We start from the raw sequence: 16,600 nt of genomic DNA, 5'->3' as shown, positions 1-16,600 counted from the left end.
GGCGCTATAATGTGACGGTTATTAGGTGGTTAAAGAGTTGCCCAAGAGTTGGCGGTGGGTGGTGATGACTACCCACCTTCTCTTTAGTCTTACACCGCAAAATTAGGAATGGCTAGCGCAGATGGTCCTCGTATAGCTTTGTGCGAAATTAAAAACAAACCAAACCTTCGATTTTGCTACAACATTTTCGTTCACTTTTGATATTATACAACATTGTTTCGTTTTTGTTCTTATATTATTATCGTATCTTCCTCTTTTTTCTTTTTCAAAAACTGTTCTTTGATTTCGTCACCTCTTTTATTTATGCCTTCAAGTTGTAGTTACTTATTTAAATATTCTAAAATTATTCCAAAAGTCACAAACATTTTAAATTTGTTTTCTTAGTTTGTTGGTATGATCATGAATGCCTGTAGTATTCTGTAAATCTAATTTTATTAACATATTTATTGTACCGAAAGACTTGTGTTATTAAAGATATGGCCAATAACATCGTTAATTATGAGAAAGAATGATGAAACAATGAATTTTAGTAATTATATGTAAGTACATAATAACAGTATATTTAACTAGCTATTTATCAGACGGGTAGGATTGGACTGTACAAGTTTTGATTGAATAATGTTATGAGTAAGAAAGATAAAGTTAGAGGGAAAGTGTGAAATACGGTGGTTAATAACCATGGAAACCATTATATGTTGATTTATGTGGCCATCATGCAACTACCGAAATTATTCTAGTTTTGCTCGAATGAAAACTGAATTTTTTTTCCGAATGGCAGCATATATTTAACGCTAGGGCTGCTCCGCCATCCCCAGCTTCGTATGTCTATGTTTTTCATCGGAAGTTAGCACCAATAGTGAATACCAACCATAACTGTTAGTAAGTACTCGACATGTTATATTTAAATAATGATCGTATTTCTTCAAGCTCGCATTGCAAACATTCCAAACTAAGCACTTGAAAGGCACTGTTAAGAGACGCGTTCAATATTCTATATGGCTACCACGTAAATGCCCGAAAACCTTATACTGGTGTTGCTAGGCACAAGGTCTTGTTGTTGCTATTGTTAATTAACCCATAGCTCGAGACTTAGTCGAAATATTTTCTCGAGGAACAGCGTTTGAATAATATTATTGACATCCAGCTCAGCCAGCATCACTTGAACACGTTGAGTAGAAACAAATATTAATCTAACCCGAAACACGGATATATTTATTGATTAACTGTAAAGAGAAACCAAATTCTTTTAACTGTTCAGGGCTATGGAAAACCCTAAACCGTAATCATATGTTGCCAGGTATAATACAAATATAGAATACTTGTATTTCTAAACTTCATACGTACTTCTTGCCAGTAAATCGATAATAGACCATTATACTTATTTTATTTTTTTACGGCGAGGTATTTCTAAATGTACTTGACGGTAGGGGGACACAAACTTAAGGGCGGTTTTAGATTAAAAGTTTTTTTCTGTTTTATTAAATTAACATACTTATACATAAAAAATATAAGAAAAACTTTATACAAATAATATTTAGGGGTATTTTAGCCAGTCTGCAAAATATGAAATATAATAAAATCTTCTTAAGATAAAAGTGTTTAATTAACGGACACCAGGCGGAGTAATGGACAACATTTTTCTAATTAGCTAAACTGCAGTGTTTGTTGGTTTTTATGACGAATAACATCCCAATGTTAAGGGAGAAATATTATCTTACTTATTTATTTACCTGTAGTACTAACGTCATATTTATTTCAACTCAGAATTTTCATAATTTCATATAATCTATTACAGAACGGCCACGTGACTTGTCGTCGAACAGCGTGCTCTAGTGACAAAGAATGCTACTTTCTTCCGTACAACGAGAAAAGGGGTTGTTGTAATCTATGTAAAGGTTAGTACATCTCTCTGTGTATCTCCTGTAGGGTGATAAACCAAGCCTGTTTTAATTAAAAATTAATCAAGTTATATGTAAAAACACAGGGTAAGACATCTGACGCGATTGGATATTATATTAGTTTGAATGGTGAATAGGTTGATTTTATATTATATTAGTTTGAATGATGAATAGGTTGATTTTATATTATATTAGTTTGAATGATGAATAGGTTGATTTTATATTATATTAGTTTGAATGATGAATAGGATGATTTTATATTATATTAGTTCGAATGATGAATAGGTTGATTTTATATTATATTAGTTTGAATGATGAATAGGTTGGTTTTATATTATATTAGTTTGAATGATGAATATGTTGATTTTATATTATATTAGTTTGAATGGTGAATAGGTTGATTTTATATTATATTAGTTTGAATGATGAATAGGTTGATTTTATATTATATTAGTTTGAATGATGAATAGGTTGGTTTTATATTATATTAGTTTGAATGATGAATAGGTTGGTTTTATATTATATTAGTTTGAATGATGAATAGGTTGATTTTATCTTTTAAACTCTGTTTGCTTGATGTTTTATTTTAAATATAAATTTGGACCCGAAGCATCAGTTTAAAAAATGCGAGACCTCCATCATTTTATTACTAATATAGAGTAGAATAATATTACCGCAGTGTGCTATCTATATACAGCCATTTTATTTGTCTCAAATTATTCGTTGATTTGAATTTTACATGATATATGAAGACTTAATGATATATATGTATGTGTGTGTGTGTGAGTGAGAGAGAAACAAATAAAGAAAAAATCCTTATCTTCAATGAACAAAATACCTTTGGTAACATAGTTTTCAATGATTTGTTTCATTTTATCATATAATTTTATGAAAATTCCACGACATTTATCCAAGATTTCGACCGGGCGTAGCGAGATGACCAACGGAACGGGCTGCTGATTGGAAAGTTCGAACTCGCAATACAGCTGTGAATGCGTTATGGTATTCGGACCACATTATGCAGATTACGAGGCAGGTGCTTCTGTGTGGCGGCTTGTCTTCTGTACGGCAGTTCCAATTTAACTGTTATTGATGTTTAAACAATACATTTCGTCCACGTATTGCATAAAATGACATTTAGGTTGAAAATAACAAATTCGTATAAATCTGATCAAAATAGTTACCTTCTATTCTCTCCATCGTATGTATACTTCAACAAATTTGTTATTTGCACAAGAAACTGCAGCTCCATATCTCATACTTTTGTGAGTGTATGTATGTATGTGTTCAGTGACCAAAGGAATATAACACAAATGCTTTATAAGTTTTACATATTACACATAAAACAGTTGGTTTGTACTGTACGTGCATGTAACATCACGAGTGGTCTTATGTTATTCGATAAACAAAGATAAATTATCCTAACAAGATAACAGAGCTCACGTGCAATATTGTTTGAAATTTATCCTTCATTTTTCAGGTTGCTACCTAAATGGAAAGTTGCATGAAAGTGAAACTGAATGGATAGACAACAGCGACCCCTGTCGAACTTATTCTTGCCAGGTAGACAATTTCTATTCATATGATTTATATATTTACACTTTATGTTAAAACTATATAGTTTTGATAACATATTGAATCACTGATTTTACTTGTTCAATAAAAATGGCAATTTTGTCATAGAAAAGTATTATTACTATATATCGAAATATAAAATTAGCAGTTAACAAAATAAATAACACTAAATTATACTCACAAGATATACAGCATTCTTTCTTTATCGAGTGTGGGCCTTTAAAGGCCGGCGAAGTATAAATACTATTTTATCTGTCTAAATCATTTGTGTTAGGCCTATTCTATTTTTAAGCACAACATTCTTTATGTAGTCCCTTATGGATTTTCAAAAATTATATCCATTGTCGACGACACGTTTCGTTTAGTCCAGAGCTCTGAGTTTGAAGTATTCTAACCGGCCTGAAGAGCAGCGAATTGAGCGAAACGCGTAGTCGGCAATGACTAAAAGAAATATAGTGTGGTTGGAATACTATTATTATTTTGAAATACTATTATTATTATGAAATACTATTATTATTATGAAATACTATTATTATTATGAAATACTATTATTATTATAATTCACTCTCCTAATTTTTGAAAATCTATAAAGGACTAGACAAAACAATGCTGTGTTTAAAAATGGAATAGGCCTAAAACTAATGTCTTATGACATGTATAATTGTAATCATTATATTATGTTAACGAAAAAAACTTGTAACACGTATATTAAAATATAAATTTCAGGTTACGTCATGTAGTGCAATAGTGTTGTCTTTTAAGAAAACGGAAAGCAATATTATGTGCTAGGTAGATTAACAATGGTATTGGTATTTATTAAGAATTACAATGGTATTGTCTACTAACTATATTAACAGTAGTATTGGTGTCTACTGGAAAATTATCAGTGGTTCTTAACCTTTTTTTGGCAGCGACAGAATTCTGCCAACAGGGATATCTTTGTGACCTATACCTTCAAATAGAGCTCTTTAGCGCAACCACTATTGGACTACAAAGCAAAGTTCAAACACTCACTGTATGGCCCAGGATAGCCAGATAGTTAAGGCGCTCAACCAGAAATTGGAGGGTTCGAATCCCCGTCCCACTATACATGCTCTCCCTTTCAGCTGTGGAGACGTTTTAATATTACAGTCAATCCCACTATGCGTTAGTAAAAGAAGAGACTATAAGTTGATGGTAGATGCTGATGATTAACTGCTTTCTCCCTAGTCTTACAATACTAAATCAAGACTGATTAGTGCAGATAGCTCTCTTGTAGAGTTGCGCGAAATTCAAACCAAACCCGTCACCGCAGGTTTTTGGCAACTCATTCTCGAATAGGACTGGTGACCCAGTTTTCGGTCGTGACCCAGGGTTAAGAAACACTGGTCTTGTAAGACGTAATAGCGGCACTCTCTTTTTAGAAAAAATACAATGGTATTGCTGTCAATCAAACTTAACAATTAATTATGTCTAATTAATAAGAATATTTATTTTATATTAACAAAACTATAATGGTATTCGATAGTTTTCTAGTATTTTCTCACAAACTACTTTTGTTTGTAAACTATTATGAATATTTTACATTATTCGAATTAATAAGTTTCTCGTGCTTTTTTTTTTTCCAGTTTCAAAGCATGGACTATTTTAAACTTAACAACGGGTTTTTGTTAAAACTATAGATACCTTTTAACAGTATTCTATTTTTAAATGATTGATAATACATTTTACTGATCAGTCGTTTCGCTGAACAGGAAATTAGCATGTTTTTATTAAATACTTAACTTTCAAAGTCGGGGATTCTAACGGATGCAAGATTACACTGTCACGTGCCATGTCGCAACCCTCAACCACCTAGACCCGGAGAGTGCTGTTCGTCTTGTAAAGGTAGGTTTCTCATTGTCTTCATATATATAAGACTGTTACCTTTAAATTATCCTTACGGACCTTGTATAGTTACAACATAAGGTCTTAGATCACGTGGTTTTTGAAACTTGCTGTTGATTCGTTGGGCAAAAATAAAGTTTTTTTTTGTTTTTTTTTAAGTGCATTTCAAAGAAGGAGTAGCGTTAATACACCTAATAGGTTTAACTTCAAGTTACATGACGTGGTGCGGAACTTTTAATATGTCTAATAGGTTTGACTTCAAGTTACATGACGTAGTGCGGAACTTTTAATATGTCTAATAGGTTTGACTTCAAGTTACATGACGTAGTGCGGAACTTTAATATGTCTAATAGGTTTAACTTCAAGTTACATGACGTAGTGCGGAACTTTTAATATGTCTAATAGGTTTAACTTCAAGTTACATGACGTAGTGCGGAACTTTTAATATGTCTAATAGGTTTAACTTCAAGTTACATGACGTAGTGCGGAACTTTTAATATGTCTAATAGGTTTAACTTCAAGTTACATGACGTAGTGCGGAACTTTTAATATGTCTAATAGGTTTAACTTCAAGTTACATGACGTAGTGCGGAACTTTTAATATGTCTAATAGGTTTAACTTCAAGTTACATGACGTAGTGCGGAACTTTTAATATGTCTAATAGGTTTAACCTCAAGTTACATGACGTAGTGCGGAACATTCAATATGTTTAATAGGTTCAACTTCAAGTTACATGACGTAGTGCGGAACTTTTAATATGTCTAATAGGTTTGACTTCAAGTTACATGACGTAGTGCGGAACTTTTAATATGTCTAATAGGTTTAACAACAAGTTACATGACGTAGTGCGGAACTTTTAATATGTCTAATAGGTTTAACAACAAGTTACATGACGTAGTGCGGAACTTTTAATATGTCTAATAGGTTTAACAACAAGTTACATGACGTAGTGCGGAACTTTTAATATGTCTAATAGGTTTAACTTCAAGTTACATGACGTAGTGCGGAACTTTTAATATGTCTAATAGGTTTGACTTCAAGTTACATGACGTGGTGCGGAACTTTTAATATGTCTAATAGGTTTAACTTCAAGTTATATGACGTAGTGCGGAACTTTTAATATGTCTAATAGGTTTAACTTCAAGTTACATTACGTAGTGCGGAACTTTTAATATGTCTAATAGGTTTAACTTCGAACTAACGTGATATGGTGCACTAGTTTCAATATGTATAGTAGGTTTAACTTCAAGTTACGTGATAGAGTGCAGTAGTGTTAATATGTCTACTGCTTTTACCTTCTGCTTATATGATATAATGCATTCGATTTGTCGTGTTTTGTCTATTTAACGTCAAGATACGTGATATAGTGAGCTAATGTTAACACAGATAGTAGGTATAGTTTCAAGTTACGTGACACTAGTTTTAATACATTTAGTAACTTTAATCTTAAAGTTACGTGATTTGTTTGTTGTTACGTCATGGGCTGTTCGTGTTGTGCCTATTACGGGTATCGAAAGCCGGTTTTTAATGTTATAAGTCTTAAGACTCAACGCTGAGCCACTGGGTTAAGTTGCACGACATAGTGCAGTAGTTTAAATATGTATAGTAGGCTTAACTTCAAGTTACGCGATATTGTCTGCTAGTTTTAATATGTATTATAGATTTAACATGAAACTAAGGGATATCGGGTACTAGTTCCAATGCGTATACCGCATTTAACATTAAATTACGTTATAGTGTACTAGTTTTAGAATGAATAGTAGGTTTACTTTCAAGCTACGTGATATGAAACTCAAATTTTAATACCTATAGTAGGCTTAGCTCAAAGGTACAGGATTCAGTGCATTTGAAATGTGAGATCAACTTTATCTATATTATTATTAGATTATTATTTATTAGATTAGAACCGCAATAGAATCTAGTTCTTGTTTGATCTAATAGGTTAGTGTGGAGTTACATATGTAGTATGAAGCTGGATGGTTATTTAAAAGCTTTATTAAGACGCAAAATGTTCATACATTCAGATTACAAATATGATATCCATTGTACGAAATATCATTAGAAAACAAAGGAATATGGATTAACTTGGGTTTACAGGACTAAAGAGAAAGATACTTTCAACAAGTCGCACCCCCTCCTGGTAAAGAAAGTGCAGCGTTTTTGTAACGGATTCACGAACGTAAAGATCAGAGATTAAAATCTATCTGCGTGCCCAAGAAACAGTACTTGATGTAATCACGGAGAATTCCAGCCTGAAAAAGTGACTCAAGTTGCTTCCGCGGCATATCAGTTCACCTACTGCATACTTTAAGCAGCTGAAGGAGAAACGGGTATTCGTGTTGTTTCATATGAAAACATATCAGTCAAATCGCCCTGCCCAATATCTGAGGATTTCTGTGCGATTGAACTGTTGAAACGATCACTGGAAACTATCGTCCTCGTACAACAGACGAATTATGGGAAGCAAGTAAAAAAGAGAGATATGTTTTGAGCATGACATCTCTATGACGGAGAACTTTGCTTTAGGAACTGCGTTGCAAAGCTACTGTCAAGATTGTCGGATATAGCACAACTGGACGTGTTGACGTCGACTATAACGACGTGGTTAGGTTCCAACATCGTTACAATGTAACGAACTCAACCTCTGTATATCCGGTCTCCCGAAACGAAGACTGGAAGTAAATGACGTGTTTTTAGTCTTCTCGGTGACGTCATTAACTAGCTATAGAAGACCTTTAATTGTCTTCGTCTTGAAGATGATAAATTAACTAAAGACAAGAATTTTGCACAAATTCATTTAAAATATTCGTCACATCTTTGCCCCTCAAAAGAGCTAGTTGTGCCAGTCGTCAGCATCTTCTACTGTTACACAGAAGTCCATAAACGACTTCCATTATTCTTCCATAAGGAATATGGACCTCACTGGAATTTTAAGAACATTTGTTTAAAATATTTATGCACCAAATGAGTGAAACACTTGACTGTGTACAAGGTTCCTGGTCATTTTTACAGCAGTGTTGTAACAAGAAAACGAAAACTAAACAAAAACTAACTCATTGTGATGCAGTGTGTGGACCCACTAGTAGTTAACTCTATAAAAACAAGTCGGTTGTTGGGGTATTTAAAAAACAACAACAACATAATATTGTCAAATAAATGAATACTTCTAACTTGTAATCTTATGTTTTCTAAAGCTATCTTGTAATTACTAAATATATTGTTTCTTTAAATGAGGTCCCCTTGATGAGTCCTTTCTGGGCTCTGCTATGCAGGACTTGGGATTTGATACAATCTTTCTCACGGAACTATAGGTTATTTTGAACACTTTGCCGTGTACAGACTTTCCTGTTGGTAAGAATAGTTTACTTCTGGTATGGTTTTTATACTGGGGTTCAGAAAACGTATCTGAGTGAAACTAATTGTAAAATTTGTATTCAGACGATATCTTGAGATTCTTCCCGTAACACCATCCGTAAAAAAACAGGAAAGTTATATATAATCTGTGACGTCATCCGTGAAGAAATAGGAAAGTTATATACAGTCTGTGACGTCATCCGTGAAGAAATAGGAATGTTATATATAGTCTGTGACGTCATCCGTGAAGAAACAGGAAAGTTGTATACAGTCTGTGACGTCATCCGTGAAGAAACAAGAAAGTTGTATACAGTCTGTGACGTCATTCGTGAAGACACAGGAAGGTTGTGTACAGTCTTTCGTAACATATTTGACGAATGATAAACTTTATATAGCCTGTGGTATCAATAGTTGGGCTTTTGAAAAGCAGTGATAAACTTGAAAAGGATTAGAGGGACATGGTCGTATACAGAGTAAAACATGAATTATACGAGGTCTGTTCAAAAAATACGCGGACTGACGTCATAAAACAAAATGTACTTTATTTAGAAGTTACAGGTCTGGGACCCCTTCAAAGTACTCTCCTCCCCAACGCACACACTTATCCCAACGGTGTTTCCACTTATTGAAACAGTCCTGGTACGCTTCTTTTGTAATGTCCTCCAGCTCCTTCGTCGCATTTACCTTAATCTCGGGAATCGTCTCAAATCTTCTTCCTTTCAAGGGTCTTTGAGTTTGGGGAACAAGACAAAATCGCAAGGAGCAAGGTCAGGTGAGTAGGGGGGGTGGGGAAGAACAGTGATCGAGTGTTTGGCCAAAAACGCACGAGTTCTGAGTGCTGAATTTTGTAGCAACGCGGTGCATCTTCACTTCTTCGGTCAAAATCTCGTAACAAGATTCAACTGATATTCCACACTCTTCAGCAAGCTCCCTGACAGTCAGACGTCGATTTGCCCGCACCAGGGTGTTGATTTTGTCGACGTGTGGGTCGTCAGTTGACGTGGAAGGACGTCCAGGACGCTCATCATCTTCAATGGACTGTCGACCATCCTTAAAACGTTCATGCCACTTGAAACATGCCGTACGCTTCATAGCAACATCACCGTAAGCCGTGTTAAGCATAGCAAAAGTTTCAGTCGCAGATTTTCCAAGTTTAACACAAAATTTCACAGCAAGTCGTTGCTCCTTCAGGTCATTCATTCTGAAATCCGCCAAACGAAAAAATCGCACTTCACTTAAAACCGCGTAGCTAATACACAAATGAAGATATCTGCAATCGGGAAATGGCGTCGTATTCAGCTAATCTGTGCAAACCTAGCGACACCAAACAGATTCCCCTGGAACCAACTGGAGCCGCGCAATTTAAACAGTCCGCGTATTTTTTGAACAGCCCTCGTAAGAATCTGTGTCAGTTATGACAACCAGCAGATAATTTTAGTTACACCTTTGAAGAAGGTTTAAACAGGTAGCATGTGATTCACTTTGAAGAAGGTTTAAACAGGTAGCACGTGATTCACTTTGAAGAAGGTTTAAACAGGTAGCACGTGATTCACTTTGAAGACGGTTTAAACGGGTAGCACGTGATTCACTTTGAAGAAGGTTTAAACAGGTAGCACGTGATTCACTTTGAAGACGGTTTAAACGGGTAGCACGTGATTCACTTTGAAGAAGGTTTAAACGGGTAGCACGTGATTCACTTTGAAGAAGGTTTAAACAGGTAGCACGTGATTCACTTTGAAGAAGGTTTAAACAGGTAACACGTGATTCACTTGAAGAAGGTTTAAACAGGTAGCACGTGATTCACTTTGAAGACGGTTTAAACGGGTAGCACGTGATTCACTTTGAAGAAGGTTTAAACGGGTAGCACGTGATTCATTAAAACGTATGTACCTAGTCTCTACTCTCCATCACATACATTATCACTTTTATTTTTACGACTTTAATTCCATCTATTTTGGGTGTTTTTTTTGTTTTTGTGTAAGCCAAGAATGTTAACATCTGGTTGGCTGGTCTTTAGACCATATAGGACTAACATCTTCTATGATTACGGGGACTCGAACACGCGACCCTAAGATTACGTCTCGTGCGCCCTAACCATTAGGCCCGTTTGCAATATAGTTAACCCTACGTTGATTCTTTCTGTTCTCGTATTACTTTCAACCACCGCCACTGTCACTAAAAACATTGCGCATTGGTTGCCTCCGTCAGGAAGGCTTAACCGCACATTATTTTGCACCACATTAACATGTGAGTTTCCTGTTCATGGAATGTTTCTTATCATACGTTATTTGGCAGCGATTTTAATCACTGATTATTTTGCACCACTTTCACATTAATCACATATCACTTTCCATCACCTTGCTTCACACAAATTTCACATTGAGCACATGTTACTTTCCACGATCTTGGTAGCCATAAACCACACATTCTTGATGACGAGAAACCCACTTGAAATAAAAATGTGTCTCCGAACGGCTGATATGGGTATTAACACCTTTTCTGATAAGGAGAGAACAACGTTTCACCTTCGTAGATCATCTTCAGGTTAAGAAGTTTTAATACGCGTACCAGCCGTTCTGAAACCACACATTGGTTTTTACCACCTTTACGTTAATCGCATTACACTGTTGTTTTGACTGTTACTAACCATATATTACATTTGTGGCAGCTTGAGTGTTAGGTTTGAAAATATTGATATTAAAATGCTGTCTTCATTTTGTCATGTAAACTGAAATATATGGGAAAAAATGACATTTGAATGTTATCACAGCTCCTAAAATCACCATGAAAAATTATGCCAAACAAAAACTTCTCTAACACCAATGAAACGCTTTAGTATGTTTTTGTTGTTGTTTTGGTGGATAATTTATCAGCTCACCTTTCCGTCATAAACATAAATAAACTTGGACATATTTTAAATCATGAAACAGTCCAGCAGACTGTGCAGACTGATTATAATACTTCTCTAAGTTGCAGAACAGTAATATCATTTCACTGTTCATAAGAAGTCTCACTAGTTCTCTACTCCTAATTATAATACTTCTCTAAGTTGTAGAGCAGTAACATCATTTCACTGTTCACAAGAAGTCTCACTAGTTCTCTACTCCTGATTATAATACTTCTCTAAGTCGCAGAACAGTAACATCATTTCACTGTTCATAAGAAGTCTCACTAGTTCTCTACTCCTGATTATAATACTTCTCTAAGTTGCAGAACAGTAACATCATTTCACTGTTCACAAGAAGTCTCACTAGTTCTCTACTCCTGATTATAATACTTCTCTAAGTCGCAGAACAGTAACATCATTTCACTGTTCATAAGAAGTCTCACTAGTTCTCTACTCCTGATTATAATGCTTCTCTAAGTTGCAGAACAGTAACATCACTTCACTGTTCACAAGAAGTCTCACTAGTTCTCTACTCCTGATTATAATACTTCTCTAAGTTGTAGAACAGTAACATCATTTCACTGTTCACAAGAAGTCTCACTAGTTCTCTACTCCTGATTATAATACTTCTCTAAGTCGCAGAACAGTAACATCATTTCACTGTTCACAAGAAGTCTCACTAGTTCTCTACTCCTGATTATAATACTTCTCTAAGTTGCAGAACAGTAACATCATTTCACTGTTCACAAGAAGTCTCACTAGTTCTCTACTCCTGATTATAATACTTCTCTAAGTCGCAGAACAGTAACATCATTTCACTGTTCACAAGAAGTCTCACTAGTTCTCTACTCCTGATTATAATACTTTCTAAGTTGCAGAACAGTAACATCATTTCACTGTTCACAAGAAGTCTCACTAGTTCTCTACTCCTGATTATAATACTTCTCTAAGTTGCAGAACAGTAACATCATTTCACTGTTCACAAGAAGTCTCACTAGTTCTCTACTCCTGATTATAATACTTCTCTAAGTCGCAGAACAGTAACATCATTTCACTGTTCATAAGAAGTCTCACTAGTTCTCTACTCCTGATTATAATACTTCTGTAAGTTGCAGAACAGTAACATCATTTCACTGTTCACAAGAAGTCTCACTAGTTCTCTACTCCTGATTATAATACTTCTCTAAGTCGCAGAACAGTAACATCATTTCACTGTTCACAAGAAGTCTCACTAGTTCTCTACTCCTGATTATAATACTTCTCTAAGTCGCAGAACAGTAACATCATTTCACTGTTCATAAGAAGTCTCACTAGTTCTCTACTCCTGATTATAATGCTTCTCTAAGTTGCAGAACAGTAACATCATTTCACTGTTCACAAGAAGTCTCACTAGTTCTCTACTCCTGATTATAATACTTCTCTAAGTCGCAGAACAGTAACATCATTTCACTGTTCACAAGAAGTCTCACTAGTTCTCTACCCTGATTATAATACTTCTCTAAGTCGCAGAACAGTAACATCATTTCACTGTTCACAAGAAGTCTCACTAGTTCTCTACTCCTGATTATAATACTTCTCTAAGTTGCAGAACAGTAACATCATTTCACTGTTCACAAGAAGTCTCACTAGTTCTCTACTCCTGATTATAATACTTCTCTAAGTCGCAGAACAGTAACATCATTTCACTGTTCATAAGAAGTCTCACTAGTTCTCTACCCTGATTATAATGCTTTCTAAGTTGCAGAACAGTAACATCATTTCACTGTTCACAAGAAGTCTCACTAGTTCTCTACTCCTGATTATAATACTTCTCTAAGTCGCAGAACAGTAACATCATTTCACTGTTCACAAGAAGTCTCACTAGTTCTCTACTCCTGATTATAATACTTCTCTAAGTCGCAGAACAGTAACATCATTTCACTGTTCACAAGAAGTCTCACTAGTTCTCTACTCCTGATTATAATACTTCTCTAAGTTGTAGAACAGTAACATCATTTCACTGTTCACAAGAAGTCTCACTAGTTCTCTACTCCTGATTATAATACTTCTCTAAGTCGCAGAACAGTAACATCATTTCACTGTTCACAAGAAGTCTCACTAGTTCTCTACTCCTGATTATAATACTTCTCTAAGTTGTAGAACAGTAACATCATTTCACTGTTCACACTACTCCTGAAGTCTCATCTCACTGTTCTCTACTAGTTCTCTATTATAATACTTTCTAAGTCGTAGAACAGTAACATCATTTCACTGTTCACAAGAAGTCTCACTAGTTCTCTACTCCTGATACTTCTCTAAGTCGCAGAACAGTAACATCATTTCACTGTTCACAAGAAGTCTCTAGTTCTCTAGTCGCAGAACAGTAACATCATTTCACTGTTCACAAGAAGTCTCACTAGTTCTCTACTCCTGATTATAATACTTCTCTAAGTTGCAGAACAGTAACATCATTTCACTGTTCACAAGAAGTCTCACTAGTTCTCTACTCCTGATTATAATACTTCTCTAAGTTGTAGAACAGTAACATCATTTCACTGTTCACAAGAAGTCTCACTAGTTCTCTACTCCTGATTATAATACTTCTCTAAGTCGCAGAACAGTAACATCATTTCACTGTTCATAAGAAGTCTCACTAGTTCTCTACTCCTGATTATAATACTTCTCTAAGTTGTAGAACAGTAACATCATTTCACTGTTCATAAGAAGTCTCACTAGTTCTCTACTCCTGATTATAATACTTTCTAAGTTGTAGAACAGTAACATCATTTCACTGTTCATAAGAAGTCTCACTAGTTCTCTACTCCTGATTATAATACTTCTCTAAGTTGCAGAACAGTAACATCATTTCACTGTTCACAAGAAGTCTCACTAGTTCTCTACTCCTGATTATAATACTTCTCTAAGTCGCAGAACAGTAACATCATTTCACTGTTCATAAGAAGTCTCACTAGTTCTCTACTCCTGATTATAATGCTTCTCTAAGTTGCAGAACAATAACATCATTTCACTGTTCACAAGAAGTCTCACTAGTTCTCTACTCCTGATTATAATACTTCTCTAAGTCGCAGAACAGTAACATCATTTCACTGTACATAAGAAGTCTCACTAGTTCTCTACTCCTGATTATAATACTTCTGTAAGTTGCAGAACAGTAACATCATTTCACTGTTCATAAGAAGTCTCACTAGTTCTCTACTTCTGATTATAATACTTCTCTAAGTCGCAGAACAGTAACATCATTTCACTGTTCACAAGAAGTCTCACGAGTTCTCTACTCCTGATTATAATACTTCTCTAAGTTGTAGAACAGTAACATCATTTCACTGTTCATAAGAAGTCTCACTAGTTCTCTACTCCTGATTATAATACTTCTCTAAGTTGCAGAACAATAACATCATTTCACTTGGCGGCCGAATTCACGTCCCTTCCACTTCTTGCAGGGGGGATTCTATATATGTTTACATTCCTCACCCACCCCAGCTTGGAGGCCGCCAATGTTTCAGAATCACTTAGCAGTCACTTCGTTGTTTTACTCCCTCCTCCTGGTACTCCTAGAATTCTGCGGATTTATGAGGCTAGAAATCAGGTTTCGATACCCATGGAGGGTAGAGCACAGATTGTCCATTGTGTCGCTTTGTGCTTAGCTTCGAAACAAGCAAGCAAGTGTTGGCCTTTGTTCTGATATCAAAGTATTCTTTTCAACTCCAAGTTTTCTGTTTTAAATGACGGACGCAGTGTGTCCGGCGACCTGATGATGGACATATTTTTAAAACTATTATTTGGATCTCCGGCTTGTGTTTCAAAGCTGTAATATCATTCAGGTGAATTTTATTTGTAACTAATAATTGTTCGTGTACAAGTTTGTTCTTGTTGTGAATGAGGAGAAACAGCAAACAGAGTTGCCAGGGAAGTCTGTGACCTACAAGGACTGTTTTTTGTGTAGCACGTATTCTACGTGAGCAACCAACCAACTTCCGGTTATGTCTCCATGAAGACTGGTGGCGTTTCACGTCGGATGTAGCTTGCATCCGGCAAAGTAAAGATTTACCAAGTCGATTGATTAATATATCTCTCACTTGTTATTTTCATTATTGATAAAAAAGTATATAGAATATTGTTTTTTTAGTAAAGTTAAACGTGTTTCTATTTATTTGTTTATGATATAGAAACTTTAAACGTTTAGTAAGTTTGACAACAGTAATTTATCACCACCAAGACTTGTTTCCGATTTCCTGGACAGGAAGTGACGTATGATTCGATAATGTACAGGCTCATCTCAGATTGGACAGGAGAGATATTGTTTATAACCTCTTTGTTTGTGTCACATATTGAAGATTGTTTCAGAATTCCTTGAACCACTTCATCCTTACGGAAGACTATACTGGATATTATCCATTTCCGCTAATTTCTTAAGAACTTATCGTTTCCATAGGCGACAAACAGACGTCAGATGGCGCAATGTAAGGCGACACAAGCGACTTTTATGTCATGTTAAAAAGATAGAAATGAAATGATAACCGATGTGATCCAGACACATACGGGTAACAATTATTCTGGAAAATAACAAACTAAACAAGTGTTCGATTATAATCATTCACTTTATATATGTCTGCACATCTCCCGATAGCTTAGCAGTATCTCTGAAGGCTTATAGCTCCACAATTCTGGTTTAGATACCCGCAGTGGGCAGAACACAGCGAAGCGTTAGCTTTTTGCTTATTAACAAACAAGCACTTCAGAAGTATGTGATTGTTCTAGTCTGTTTATTTCTGTTTAACTTTCACATATTTGGCAATGTGTACATCAGCTTGTGTTTCACATTATTATTATTACCTGGTCTAGTTTACATGTGAAGTGGAATTAACATCATATGATCAGTAATACTGGCATGTGAAGTAGAATTAACATCATATGATCAGTAATACTGGCATGTGAAGTAGAATTAACATTATATGATCAGTAATACTGGCACGTGAAGTAGAATTAACATCATATGATCAGTAATACTGGCATGTGAAG

The 16,600-nt window shown here is 35.2% G+C and overlaps 1 protein-coding gene across 1 annotated transcript in view; it reads left to right on the top strand.

The window, feature by feature from the left end:
- The window catches only part of LOC143239797 (BMP-binding endothelial regulator protein-like), a 104,298-nt gene that overhangs the window by 55,700 nt on the left and 31,998 nt on the right, over positions 1-16,600 (top strand). The window contains exons 3-5 of the mRNA XM_076481348.1: positions 1,796-1,895; positions 3,379-3,461; positions 5,246-5,339. Of these exons, the coding sequence (XP_076337463.1) occupies positions 1,796-1,895; positions 3,379-3,461; positions 5,246-5,339 (277 nt within the window). The remainder of the gene's footprint in view (positions 1-1,795; positions 1,896-3,378; positions 3,462-5,245; positions 5,340-16,600) is intronic.

The sequence above is a fragment of the Tachypleus tridentatus genome, chromosome 1 (assembly GCF_004210375.1).
Source record: "Tachypleus tridentatus isolate NWPU-2018 chromosome 1, ASM421037v1, whole genome shotgun sequence".
NCBI lineage: Eukaryota > Metazoa > Arthropoda > Merostomata > Xiphosura > Limulidae > Tachypleus > Tachypleus tridentatus.
This window is presented reverse-complemented; position numbering and strand designations above follow the sequence as displayed.